We start from the raw sequence: 14,846 nt of genomic DNA, 5'->3' as shown, positions 1-14,846 counted from the left end.
AGATCCAGGATAAATTACTGGTGATATTTATTCCTAAGAACTTGAAGCTTTAAACCATCACTACTTCGGCACCATGAATGTATACTGGGGTATGTGTGTTGCTTCGCTCCTTGAAGTCGGTTACAATCTCCTTTGTCGTGCTGAAGGCAAGGATGCATAAGGACTAAAGAAGGGGGCTGAGAACACATCCTTGCAGGACACCATACTATCCAAAAGTCTCTTAAATACTACTATCGTATCTGCCTCCTTCACTACCCTTAGCAGCACATGCCAGCCGCACTGCACCCTCTGTGCAGAAACCTGTCCCACACATCTCCTTTGACCTTTTCCCTCTCACCTTAAACCTACACCCTCTGGTCTTTGATATTTCCACCCTGGGAGAAAGGTTCTGACTGTCTATCATATCGATAATCTTAACCTTTATTTTATTTCTTTCAGGTCTCCCCCAAGCTCTGGCATTGCATAGAAATCAATCCAAGTCTGTCCAACCACTCCCTGTAACTAATATCCCCTAAACCAGGCATTATTCTGGTAAACCTTCTCTGCACCCTGTTAAAACTTCCACATTCTTCCTGTATTGGACGTTCGGAACTGCCCCAAATGCAGCCTACCTAAAGTCTGAAATATAGCATGAAATATAGCCGTATGATTCATCTACACGTCCCAACAGCCTGTGTTTGGCCCATACCTTCTAAACCTATTCTATCCATGTCCCTGTGCAAATGTTTTGGAAATGTTATGATAGTACCTCCTCTGGTTAGGTCATTTAATATACCTACTGCCCTTTGTGTAACAAAATTGCCCCTCAGGTTCTTATTAAATCTTTCCCACCTCACCTTAAACCAATGTCCTATGGTTCTTGATTCACTTACTCTTGATAAAAGACTGCATTTATCCTATCCATTCCTCTCGTTGTCTTATACACCTCTATAAGATCACCCCTCATCCTCCTTCACTAGAAGGAATAAAGTCCTAGTCTGCCCAACCTTTCTCTATAAATCAAGATCTCAAGCCCTGGTAGCATCCATATAAACCTTCTTGGCACTATTTCAAGCTCAACAACATCCTTCCTTTGGCAGGGTATCAAAACGGAATACAATACTCAAAATATGGCCTCAACAACATCTTGTACAACTGGAACTTTACATCCCAACATCCTAACTGATGAAGGCTAATGTGCATAGGGCCTTCTTGACCACCCTATCTACCTGAGATGCCTCTTTCAAGGAACTATGTACCTGCAATCCTAGATCCCTCTGCACTACAATGTTCCCCATAGCCCCACTGTTCACTGTGTCGGTCCTTACGCTGGTTAGACTTCCCAAAATTCAACACCTCTAACTTTTCTATATTAAATTCTATCAGCCATTCTTCAGCCCACCTGCCCAACTGAGCAAGTTACTGCTGCAATTTTTGACAATTCCCTAACATTCAATATTAACTTTACTTTTCCTACTTATGTAGTTCAGGATGAAGTGCACAATGACCTCTGGCTATTCATCCTCCCTCTTGAGAATGTTCTGCTGTCGTACCAATGCATCCTGGAAACCTGGCATCAATGCCATCCTGACGTCTAATTTACAGCCACAGAATCTCTTGTCTATCCCCCTAAGTATGGAGTCTCGCATCACAGTAGCCTTGTCTGACTTCTCCCTAGCCCACCTTACAGACAAAAGAGATTCTAGCTAAAATTACTGGTTGAAATCCCCTTCAACTCCATAGCACTATTATGCATAGACCTCTCTGCTATACGTCTACATATCTTCTCCTCTACTCTCTGTTCACTGTCAGGAGCCTGTAGTAACCCCCAAAAAAGTAAATACTACCTTTTTATTCCCAAGCTTTGCCCATGTGACCTTGTTTAAATATCCTTCTAGGATATCCTCTCTTCTACTATTGTAGTAGATGCCTTAATCAATATTGCAGTGCTACCCTTGCTTTTCCATCCATATATTGTCTGTCGACTGCACTGATTTGGTTTTCCTTCTATATTTGAGGACATCATCTGCATCTAACCTGGGCCCATTCCTCTAACAAATTAGTAAATTGGCCTCATAGTCTTTTGTGCTCCATGGATATCAATCCTAGACTAAGCCTCTTCATATAACTAATGTTTGACAACCTTGGCCATGTTTTCATAAATATATTCTGCATCCTTTCTATTCAAACGTTTGCTAAATATGTTGACCAGAACTCGACACAATACAAGTAGTTCTGCTCTGAAGTAACAGTCGGGCACTTAAGAAACCTTGCAATTTAGAAAATGATGTTGTAATGACGACTGCACCAGTGGGGGAAATGGGGAATAAGGGCGAGAAAGTTTCAGATTTGCAATAAGTTATTTTTCCTGTGGGATTTTCCAAAACAAATGATGTTTTAATAGCAAGACATATTTAATAATGCAAGCCAAAAAATACGACAGGCAATTGATTTAAGAGTATTATTGCACAGATGCAGGCAAATTGGACTAGCCACATATGTTAACTTGGACGGCATGGATAACATGCCATTCGACCCGAATGGGATAGTGGAGTTTGGGATAGTGGAGGATGGAGTTAAAGGGAAAGGGTTTCTTAAATGTGTGAGCATAGAGACAGAGGGGTGTAAAATTAGGGTAGAAGCAATAGGTAGCAAGGTGAAAAGTAAAAGTGGCAGGCAGACAAAACCAGGGCAAAAATCAAAAAGGGCCACTTTTCAACATAATTGTATAAGGGGTAAGCGTGTTGTAAAAACAAGCCTGAAGGCTTTGTGTCTCAATGCAAGGAGCATTCGTAATAAGGTGGATGAGTTGAATGTGCAGATAGCTATTAATGACTATGATATAGTTGGGATCACGGAGACATGGCTCCAGGGTGACCAAGGCTGGGAGCTGAACATCCAGGGATATTCAATATTCAGGAGGGATAGAGAGAAAGGAAAAGGAGGTGGGGTAGCGTTGCTGGTTAGAGAGCAGATTAACGCAATAGAAAGGAAGGACATTAGCTTTGAGGATGTGGAATCGATATGGGTAGAGCTGCGAAACACTAAGGGGCAGAAAACGCTGGTGGGTGTTGTGTACAGGCCACCTAACAGTAGTAGTGAAGTTGGAGATGGTATCAAACAGGAAATTAGAAATGCGTGCGACAAAGGCAAAACAGTTATAATGGGTGACTTCAATCTACATATAGATTGGGTGAATCAAATTGGCAGGGGTGCTGAGGAAGAGGATTTCTTGGAATGTATGCGGGATAGTTATCTAAATCAACATGTAGAGGAACCAACGAGAGAGCAGGCTATTTTAGACTGGGTATTGAGTAATGAGGAAGGGTTAGTTAGCAGTCTTGTTGTACGTGCCCCCTTGGGCAAGAGTGACCATAATATGGTTGAGTTCTTCATTAGGATGGAGAGTGACATTGTTAATTCAGAAACAGTGGTTCTGAACTTAAAGAAAGGTAACTTTGAGGGTATGAGACGTGAATTGGCCAAGATTGACTGCCAATTAATTCTAAAAGGGTTGACGGTGGATATGCAATGGAAGACATTTAAAGACTGCATGGATGAACTACAAAAATTGTTCATCCCAGTTCGGCAAAAGAATAAATCAGGGAAGGTAGTACATCCATGGATAACAAGGGAAATCATGGATAGTATCAAAGCGAAGGATGATGCGTACAAATTAGCCAGAAAAAACAGCATACCGGAGGACTGGGAGAAATTCAGAGACCAGCAGAGGAGGACAAAGGGCTTAATTAGGAAAGGAAAAATAGATTATGAAAGAAAACTGGCAGGGAACATAAAAACTGACTGCAAAAGTTTTTATAGATATGTGAAAAGAAAGAGATTAGTTAAAACAAATGTAGGTCCCTTGCAGTAAGAAACAGGCGAGTTGATCATGGGGAACAAGGATATGGCGGACCAATTGAATAACTACTTTGGTTCCGTCTTCACTAAGGAAGACATAAATAATTTGCCGGAAATAGCAGGGGACCGCAGGTCAAAGGAGTTGGAGGAATTGAGTGAAATCCAGGTTAGCCGGGAAGTGGTGTTGGGTAAATTGAATGGATTAAAGGCCGATAAATCCCCAGGGCCAGATAGGCTGCATCCCAGAGTACTTAAGGAAGTAGCTCCAGAAATAGTGGATGCATTAGTAATAATCTTTCAAAACTCTTTAGATTCTGGAGTAGTTCCTGAGGATTGGCGGGTAGCAAACGTAACCCCACTTTTTAAGAAGGGAGGGAGAGAGAAAACGGGGAATTACAGACCAGTTAGTCTAACATCGGTAGTGGTGAAACTGCTAGAGTCAGTTATTAAAGATGAGATAGCAGCACATTTGGAAAGTGGTGAAATCATTGGACAAAGTCAGCATGGATTTATGAAAGGTAAATCATGTCTGACGAATCTTATAGAATTTTTCGAGGATGTAACTAGTAGCGTGGCTAGGGGAGAACCAGTGGATGTGGTGTATCTGGACTTCCAGAAGGCTTTCGACAAGGTCCCACATAAGAGATTAGCATACAAACTTAAAGCACATGGCATTGGGGGTTCTTGAAGGCATTGCCTGTTCGGCCATGTATTGATGTGGATAGAGAACTGGCTGGCAAACAGGAAGCAAAGAGTAGGAGTAAACGGGTCCTTTTCACAATGGCAGGCAGTGACTAGTGGGGTACCGCAAGGCTCAGTGCTGGGACCCCAGCTATTTACAATATATATTAATGATCTGGATGAGGGAATTGAAGGCAATATCTCCAAGTTTGCGGATGACACTAAGCTGGGGGGCAGTGTTAGCTGTGAGGAGGATGCTAGGAGACTGCAAGGTGACTTGGATAGGCTGGGTGAGTGGGCAAATGTTTGGCAGATGCAGTATAATGTGGATAAATGTGAGGTTATCCATTTTGGTGGCAAAAACCGGAAAGCAGACTATTATCTAAATGGTGGCCGACTAGGAAAAGGGGAGATGCAGCGAGACCTGGGTGTCATGGTACACCAGTCATTGAAAGTAGGCATGCAGGTGCAGCAGGCAGTGAAGAAAGCGAATGGTATGTTAGCTTTCATAGCAAAAGGATTTGAGTATAGGAGCAGGGAGGTTCTACTGCAGTTGTACAGGGTCTTGGTAAGACCACACCTGGAGTATTGCGTACAGTTTTGGTCTCCAAATCTGAGGAAGGACATTATTGCCATAGAGGGAGTGCAGAGAAGGTTCACCAGACTGATTCCTGGGATGTCAGCACTGTCTTATGAAGAAAGACTGGATAGACTTGGTTTATACTCTCTAGAATTTAGGAGATTGAAAGGGGATCTTATAGAAACTTACAAAATTCTTAAGGGGTTGGACAGGCTAGATGTAGGAAGATTGCTCCCGATGTTGGGGAAGTCCAGGACAAAGGGTCACAGCTTAAGGATAAGGGGGAAATCCTTTAGAACCGAGATGAGAATAACTTTTTTCACACAGAGAGTGGTTAGTCTCTGGAACTCTGGTTGGTCGAGGCCAGTTCATTGGTTATATTTAAGAGGGAGTTAGATGTGGCCCTTGTGGCTAAGGGGATCAGAGGGTATGGAGAGAAGGCAGGTACGGGATACTGAGTTGGATGATCAGCCATGATCATATTGAATGGCGGTGCAGGCTTGAAGGGCCGAATGGCCTACTCCTGCACCTAATTTCTATGTTTCTATGACCCTGTTTCCCTGCTATACAGCTCTATGGCTCTAAGTGGCAGTAGAAGCAATTACTTATCAGTTTTAATGGCCCTTCCCAATTAAAGTTACCTTTGTGTTATTAAGAGATAACAGTGTCTGATTACTGCATGATTACTGCATGGAGGCCCTCAACGTTTTTTTCCCAAGATATCTATTTGTTCTGCTTGTCAACCCACAAAACAACCGTGATTCTCCCGTTCCCAATCAAAATCGCAGTATAACCGATTTAGCCCGTGTAATGCAAATACATATCCCTAATTCATAGTTATATCTAATTTGTCTTATGGAAACGTTCATTATAGCAGAACTGCCAATAGTGAAGTTGTGGCTAATTTAGTATTTTACTAAGCTTCCACTGGACTTTTTTTCTGATACATTATGCCTTTCTTGTTGGCGACAATTGCAGGGCACTGGTAAAGCGCAAAGATAACAACAGGCTTGCACTCAGCTAAACAGGAAAATACTATAACAAAGGAAGCAGGAAAACATTATTGAAAGTCTATCCTGTGCAGACAAGCCAGACATCCCTTCGGAGTGTAATAATTGGGAGCCAAGAAACACTTTGGTAGTCTTCTTATCAAAATAAACAATATTATTAAGATGTGCATGCATGTGAATGCAAATAATGCTGCATTTTCAATTTACACATGACAGCACTCAGCTCAGATCATTTAGTCATCCGGAAAAGTGCATTAAGTAAGGTTTTCTGTAAGTTTATCCAACTCGTTGCGCTGATGGTCTGCATCTGACTTTAAAATTGTTACAGGAATTCCTCAGGACTGCAGCTTCCTGCACCACCCTTCCTCAGAATTGAATTCTACATATTTTAGAGGGTTCAACCTTGCTATTCTTCTTGCAAAAGTAATTGCAAAGGAAGAAACATTGGGGGGTTTTCCCCACACGTCATGGAATCATGAAATAGTCAAGTCATACACAGGGTGGCACAGTCGTGTAGCGGTAGAGCTGCTACCTTACTGCGCCAGAGACCCGGGTTTGATCCTGACTATAAGTGCCATCTGTACAAAGATTGTACGTTCCCCAGTGACTGCATGGGTTTTCTCTGGTTTCCTCCCACACTCCAAAGACGTACAGGTTTGTAGATGAATTGTCTTTGGTAAAATTATAAATTGTCCCTTGTGAATAGGATAGTGTTAGCGTACAGGGTGATCGCTGGTCGGCGCAGACTTGGTGGGCCGAAGAGCTTGTTTTCGCACTATTGCTAAAGTCTAAAGGTTATTCAGCTCACTGTCTCTGATGCAACTCTTTATCACAGCAACTCACGAGTTCTATATTCTGGATCTTTTTAATGATTACCATATTTTTCCATTATATCTCCATTTAGCTTTCATTTTCTCTGAAAAATTGTCCCAGCCTCTCTAATCTAACCTTGTAATTTGAGTCAGTTATGTTGAGGCAGCATGGAAATGGGCCCTGCAGTCCGACTCATTCATACCAACCAAGATGCTCCACCTAAGCAAGTCCCATCTACCCATGTTTGGCCCCAATCCCTCGAAATATTTCTTACCCATATACCTGTCCAAATGCCTTATAAATGTGTTTATTATACCCGCCTCAACTACTTCATCTGGTCGCTCATTCCACATAGTCACCTGTGTGGAAAAAGCTACCTCTCAGTTACACATTAAATCTTTCCAGTCTCACCTTAAACCTATCCCCTCTAGTTCTTGATTTGCATACCCTGGGAAAAAGACACTGTGCTTTCCTTATCTATTCCCATCATGATTTGCATGTCATTTGTATTTAGCATTGGTTTATTCAGGGACAGAATATTGTGGTTGAAAGGTATTATTCTGGCTGGAATGGAGATTCACAGGGATCTATGCTGGGACCGCTGTTGCATGTGATATATGGAACCACTTGGACGTAAATGCAGATGGGTTGGTTGGTAGGTTTGCTGACAACACCAAAATTGTTGAAGTTGGTGATAAGGAGGAAGGTTGTCAAAGTATACTGCGAGATGTAGATCAGGTACAAAAATGGGTGGAGAAAAGACAATGGACTTTTAACTGAGGAAGTGTGAGGTATTCAACTTTGGGAGGTTGAATGCTATTAATGGAAAGACCCTGAACAACATTAATATATCAGAGGGAATTTTGGGGTCCAAGTTCACAGCTCCCCGAAAGCAGCAACACGTTGATAGAATGGTAACGAAAGCAAGTGGTGTGCTTGGCTTTATAGGCCGGGGCATTAAGAGATATGCCCGTCCCACTTAGGAAACCTGAACGGAAACCTCTGGAGACTTTGTGCCCCACCCAAGGTTTCTGTGCGGTTCCCGGATATTCCCGGAGGTTTACTGTCAATCTCCCTAATGGTCGAAAGTGGTCTTACCTTCCACTAACTGCAACCTCTGGCAACCACCTTCAACAAGCATCGCAACCGGCTTCGACTAAAAAATTACCGATTTTTAAAACGGCAATCTATTTTTAGCCGCGGCCAGTTTTGAATTTTTTGAAATAATTGCCGGAACATAGAAAAAGCGGAAACCACTTTTGACCATTAGGGAGACTGACAAAAACCTCCGGGAACCGCACAGAAACCTTGGGTGGGGTGCAAAGTCTCCAGAGGTTTACGTTCAAGTTTCCTAAGTGGGACAGGGGCATTAGGATGTAATTTTACAGCTTTACAGGACTTCAGTCGGGCCACATTTGGAGGATTGTGTGCAGTCCTGGACACACCATTACAAGATAAAAGTGGAGGCTTTTCAAGGGGTACAGAAGAGTTTTGCCAGAATGCTGCCTGGACTAAAAGATGTTAGCTGTAAGGAAAGGTTGGAGAACTTAGGACTGTTTTGTCCGAAGTGTCAGAGGCTGAGGGGAGACCCGACAGAAGTTCTATAAAATTATGAGAAGCAAAGATAGTGTAGACATCGGAAACTATCTCCCAAGGTGGCATTATCAAAGACTAGAGAGTTTTGTGAGAGTGACAAGTTTAAAGGAGACGTACAGGCAACTCTTTTTTTGCACAGACACTGGTAGGAGCTTGGAATGTACTGCCGGGATGATGACAGAGACAGACAGAAAGGTAGCATATAAGAGGCTTTTGGATAGGCAACGGAGGAATATGGTCATGTGCAAGCAGAAAAGATTTGTTTAATTTGTCAAATTCATCGATGACATCACCGTTGTTGGACAAATTACGTATAATGACGAGTCAGAGTAAAGATCGATCAATCGACTGACCGAATGGTAACAGAAAAATAACCTTGCTCCCAATGTCAGTAAAACCAAATACTGATTGTTGCATCTAATCCAGCTAGTCAAGATCCTGCTGTAATTTTTGTTAACCATCTTTACTATCTACAATACTACCATATATCCACCTACTTTGGTGTCATCTGCAAACGTAAAAATCATGCCCTGTGCATTTTCATCCAAAACGCTGAAATTAGCCACAGACCACAAAGGGTATAACATCGATCCCTGAGGCACAGCACTAGTCAGGCCTCCAGTCTGAGAAGCATCCTTCCATCATCCCTCTGCTTCTTTCCATTAGGCCAATTCTCTATCCAGAAGGCTAGCTGCCCCTGAAACCAATGCAGTCTCACTTCCAGAGCGCATAACCAGACAGAACCATGAGTCTCAGATCATGATGTGCCTGCATAAAATGATTGCTGACAATCTTCTACTTTTTGCAGAGTGGAGGATTCTAAAACTAGAGTGGTTGCTCCACAACACCAGACACCTGGCTTTGATCTTGACTTCAGGTGGTGTCGGTGTGGAGTTTGAATGTTACCCCTGTGACCATGAGGGATTTCCCCGCTTGCACCAGTTTCCTCCCACATCCCAAAGATGTGTGGGTTTGTAGGTTAATTGGCCACTGCGTTGCCACTAGTGTGCGGGATGTAAATGGAAAGGTGGGATAACATGGAACTGGCGTTGGCACCTGATTGATTGTCGGTATGGACTTGTTGGGCTGAAGGGCCCGTTTCCATATTGTATCGTTAAATTGAACTAAACTACAGGCTTAAGAGTCGAGTGGAGAGATTTAAGAGGGAGCACAGGATCAAGTCTTTCATTCAGGGTATAGTGCCTATCTGGAATGAGTTGCCAGAGAAAATTACAAAAGTGGATACAGCTATGACTTTCAAAAGATATTTTAACAGATCTGTGGACAGCAAGCGTTTCGGGAATTATGGGCTAAATGCAGACAAATGCGACCAGCAATATGCCAACTTGTTCGGCGTAAACATCGTGAGCCACAGGGCCTATTTCAGTGCTGTATATCTCTACCTTCAATAAGCTTCAATAAAGTCACTGCATGCAACATCCACTGCTTTATCCTCATCAATCATCAAATGTTTTTTTTTTTTAATCACCCACCTGTAACAGATGCTCATTCATTGCTTTCATCTTCATGTATTTTGCTTGTTTATCTTCTGTCATATTTTTGATGATGGTGTCTGCTGCCTGTTTCTCTTGGTCAATTTCTGTATCAATCACTCTAATCAAGTCTTCTTTCCTTTACATTAAAAAAAGTATGCAAACTGTTACTCTGTGAGAATATATTGAAGCAACAGCCTGAAAAGTAATTTCTCATTATCAACAAACGATATGGCATCTGCAGTTTGGAAGAGTTAAAATTTCAAATCAATAATCCTTCCAAAGGATTTCCTCAGAAACTGCACTTAGTTACATGGTTTGAAAATGTGGCAGCTTATGGTGATAATGGTATTCATAGAAAGGATTTGGTTCATTTGGTCATTCAATTATGAATCAAGCCTGCTAGTTGGTCGGCAATTTGTATGTAATTATCTTCAACTCACAGCTTTGTCCTGCAGAAATAAGCTTTTGGCAGATGGTAATTGGTTTGGTAATAGGTTCTTTCCTTCAACATTTAAAAAGATTGGCCTAGATTTCAGCATGGCCCAAATGAAAAGGTGGTATCGTAGATAGTGAAGATGGTTATTTTAGTTTATTGTTGTCACAGGTAGAGTGATAAACATTTTGTTGTGTGCTATCCAGTCAGCGATAAGACTATACATGATTACATCAAGCTGTCCACAGTGCAAGATTTAGTGCAAGATAAAGTTTTATGAATACTCTGGGTTGAAGGGTCTGTTTTCAAGCTGTATGAAAAGTTTCTCCTTGTTTGTCTTTGTCAACCTGTTCTTGTCAATGTTCATTAAAAAGCTCTTCATCATCACCATCCATGGTTTCACTCTTACATATCTGTTCATAACCAAGGAATCACCACTGTAGGCTTCTTATTCTGCTTCTACAAATGCCATCTTTGGCCTTTTGTTTTTCATCCACTTAGGCATATAAAAAACTACAAGAATGCCAACAACAGTTCTGCCTCACTTACCCTTCTACCTCACACAAAGAGTGGTTTGTATCCAGAATGAGCTGCTCCACTCTCTCTGGCATCAATATTTCCTCTCAAATACCCCTTAAACCTCCCTCTCACCCTCTGGTCAGTAAAACTAGTTGAGGAAGAAAGATTTTCCATGTGTCGACTAAAGATTTAAGCAGATTTCTGAACATCTCTGTTCAGCTCATGATATTTCATTTGTGTATTCTTTAGAAATGAACTGAAGGAAAGAATATTTTACAACAGAATATTCTTTCTGTGTGGTGAAGTAAAGGCGTACTTATTGCCTCTCCAACCCACAACTAAAACTATATTTTAGACATTATGAGCAGATGCAAGTTGCCAAGCTTGAAAGGGTTCATAAAATATTTACGAGGATTTTGCCTGGACTAGAGGATGTGAGCTATAAGGAGAAGTTGAGTAGGCTGGGTCTCTATTCCATGGAGCGCAGGAGGATGATGGGAAATCTTATAGAGGTGTACAAAATCATGAGAGGAATAGATCGGGTAGATGCACAGAGTCTCTTGCCCAGAGTAGGGGAATCGAGGACCAGAGGACATAGGTTCAAGGTGAAGGGGAAAAGATTTAAAAGGAATCCGAGGGGTAACTTTTTCACACAATGGATGGTGGGTGTATGGAACAAGCTGCTAGAGGAGGTCATTGAGGTTGGGACTGTCCCTCGTTTAAGAAACAATTGGACAGGACATGGATAGGACAAGTTTGGAAGGACATGGACCAAGCGCAGGCAAGTGGGACTAGTGCAGCTGGGAGTTAGGCCGAAGGGCCTGTTTCCACTCTGTATCACTCTATGACTACGTGTGACAACAGGAAACAGATGTGAAAATCTGGATTTCAGTATATGAACAAAATGTGAACATTTCCTCCAGATGCTCCGGTTTCCTCCCACATCCCGAAGACTGGCAGTAACTCTACCTCTGCGCCACCATGCCACCCCAGAGCGGTCAGGATTTCCAGGTTGGATTAATCAAATATGAGAATCCGAAGCTTTAAAGTGAGAGGGACAACGTTTAAAGATGTGCGGGGAAAGTTTTTTTTACACAAAGGGTGGTGAGTACCTGGAATGCACTGCCAGGGTTGGTGGTTGAGGCAGATACAATAGTGGCATTTAAGAGATGTTTGCATAAGTGTATGGATATGCAGGGCATGGAGGGATACGGATTATGTGGCGACAGATAAAAATGAGTCTTGACATGTTTGGTACAGAGTTTGTGGACCGATGCTTTACTGTGTATTACAGTTCCATGTCAGTGTAAAGTCAAAGTCCCATTTCCTCATAACCCGTGAGCGTAGTCCCATTTCTCATTCCTTTTATATCACAATCATAGTGTCACCTTTAATACAAACCTGAGGGGCAACTTTTTCACTCATTGGTGGTTGGTATATTGATCAAGATGATAAAGTAGTTGAAGCAGCAATCATAAAAGCATTTAAAAGACACTTGGACAGGTACGTAGATAGGAAAGGTTTAGAAGGATATGGGCTAAATGCAAGCAAATGGGACTAGCATGCACGAGCTGGGTTGAAGGGCCTGTTTCCCCAGAGAATGCCTCCATGAATCTAATGGCTGTTCAAAACTGTACAAAATAATCCCCAAAAAACTCAAGGTTTTGTTCAGGTTCCACTTCAATGTTATATCTTGCACTAAATGTTGGACCCTATGTCTGTACAATGCAAATGGCTTTATTGTATTCATGTATAGTCTTTTCTCTGACTGGATAGCACATGAACAAACAATATTCACTGTATACGTGATAATAATAAACTAAACTAAACTGTATTCTTCATGCCCCGATTCAAAATTAAATATTCCATAGGACAGCATAGTGACGCAGCAGTTGAGCTGCTGCCTCACAGCGCCAGAGACTCGGGTTCGATCCTGACTGTCGGAGCAGGGTTTGTATGTTCTCTCTGAGAATGTGTGGGTTTATTCCGGGTGCTCCGGTTTCCTCCCATATTCCAAAGGCGTAGGGTAATCGGTTTATGTAAATTGCCCCTAGTGTTTAGGATGCAAAAGTGGGCTAACGTAGAACTAGTGTGCGGGTGATCAACTTGTTTGGCCGAAGGGGTTTTCCGTGGACTTGGGTTGGACAGGCGAAGGGGTTCCCTTGTTTCCACGCTGAATCTCTAAATCCTTTAAACATACTTTTTTCTATCTCTGGAACTCTCTGCCACAGAGGGTATGAGGCCCCTATATTTAAGAGGGAGTTAGATGTGGCCCTTGTGGCTAAGGGGATCAGCAGGTACGGGATACTGTTGGATTCATATTTGGTGCAGGCTCGAAAACTACTCCTGCATATTTCTAGTTTCTATGTTTCTAAGATCTCTAAACTCTAAACATATCTATTTGTTTATACCCAGAGACACCAGCCAAACTGTATTCATTTGGGAAGTTCTAAACTTCCATAAGAATATGCAAGATTTTGAGTGAGGTATACCAGATTCAAAACTGTGATCATGGCATCTTCCAGGTTCAATTATAGGCAATGGCTGACAAATATGACGTATCCTCAGAAAAGGTGGTGTTTAAGAAGACTTGTGACAGCAGACTGAAAGTAAACATATCTTCTCGTAATGAAATTCAGAAAATGTCTTTTTAACAATTCAATTAACTGTTGATGCTGGAAATCTAAAATAAAAACAAAAAATGCTGGTAATTCACAGGTCAGGACGCATTTGTGGGAAGAAATTCAACGTTTCAGATTTGAGACCATTCATCGGAACAGAAAAGGACACAAATTGAGCTTTCAAAACTGCAGAGAGGGTGACATTGCAGCCCTCTGGATTCAATACTGAATTCTAACGATTTCTCAGTCTGCATCAGACTGTCTGTAGAGTTAGGGTAGGAAGGAACTGCAGATGCTGGATTAAACCGGATCGGTATTCCTCTGCCAATTCCTTCTCTCCAGAAATGCTGCCTGTCCCACTGAGTTACTCCAGCATTTTGTGTCTATCTTCTGACTGTAAAGTTAGTTTGGCTTGTTTTTGTTCTCTTTAGGAGTAATGGACAAGCATAGCCTCCAGCTCTGCAACATGATTTTGTCCATGAACTCATCTTCTATCCACCAGATAAAATTGTTTACAGCTTATCTCCATGGTCCCTCCAGGTTTACCCTTCAACACCCTCCCCTCGCAGCTTAATAAACCTCTTTATATCTTTTTCAGTTCTGACAGTTTCCGATCTGTAACGTTGTTTAAAAATACAACAGCGACTTTGAACAACATATAATTACAACTACTTACTCGCGTCGTTCTGTAAAGATGACATCCATGTTCTGAGCTTCACGATCATTTTGTGCTCTGAGCTAAAATACAACAAAATTGAGCAAATTAAGCCTATTAAAACCTCCAATGCAACCACCGTGGCACTTACTGCAACTATTTTAAAATACAATTATAAAAAATGAGGCAATAGCGCTTCAAATATTCACAGTACTGAGAATATTTAGACAATAGAGAATAGACAATAGGTGCAGGAGTAGGCCATTCCGCCCTTTGAGCCAGCACCGCCATTCAATGTGATCATGGCTGATCATCCCCAATCAGTACCCCGTTCCTGCCTTCTTCCCATATCCCCTGACTCCGCTATTTTTAAGAGCCCTATCTAGCTCTCTCGTGAAAGCAGCCAGAGAACCTGCCTCCACCGCCCTCTGAGGCAGAGAATTCCAGACCTGTTTTTGTTTCGCTGACATGTTAAACTGCTTGTGATTAATTGGGATCATAAAAATTTAGTTAAAATGTGGATTATGAGAATGTTTCAAAGTTTAATAAAAGTAGACGTCCCAACTCCTGCCCATGTAAGACTTTCCAAAATGCAATACCTC

The 14,846-nt window shown here is 41.9% G+C and overlaps 1 protein-coding gene across 1 annotated transcript in view; it reads right to left on the bottom strand.

The window, feature by feature from the left end:
• The window catches only part of ift74 (intraflagellar transport 74), an 82,122-nt gene that overhangs the window by 43,705 nt on the left and 23,571 nt on the right, over positions 1 to 14,846 (bottom strand). Inside the window, exons 7-8 of the mRNA XM_055632194.1 lie at positions 14,266 to 14,327; positions 10,014 to 10,152 (exon numbers count right to left, since the gene is read on the bottom strand). Of these exons, the coding sequence (XP_055488169.1) occupies positions 10,014 to 10,152; positions 14,266 to 14,327 (201 nt within the window). The remainder of the gene's footprint in view (positions 1 to 10,013; positions 10,153 to 14,265; positions 14,328 to 14,846) is intronic.

The sequence above is a fragment of the Leucoraja erinacea genome, chromosome 3, assembly GCF_028641065.1.
Source record: "Leucoraja erinacea ecotype New England chromosome 3, Leri_hhj_1, whole genome shotgun sequence".
NCBI classification, from domain to species: Eukaryota; Metazoa; Chordata; class Chondrichthyes; order Rajiformes; family Rajidae; genus Leucoraja; species Leucoraja erinaceus.
Note: the sequence above shows the minus strand (reverse complement) of the source record. Positions and strands in the feature narration are given on the sequence as shown.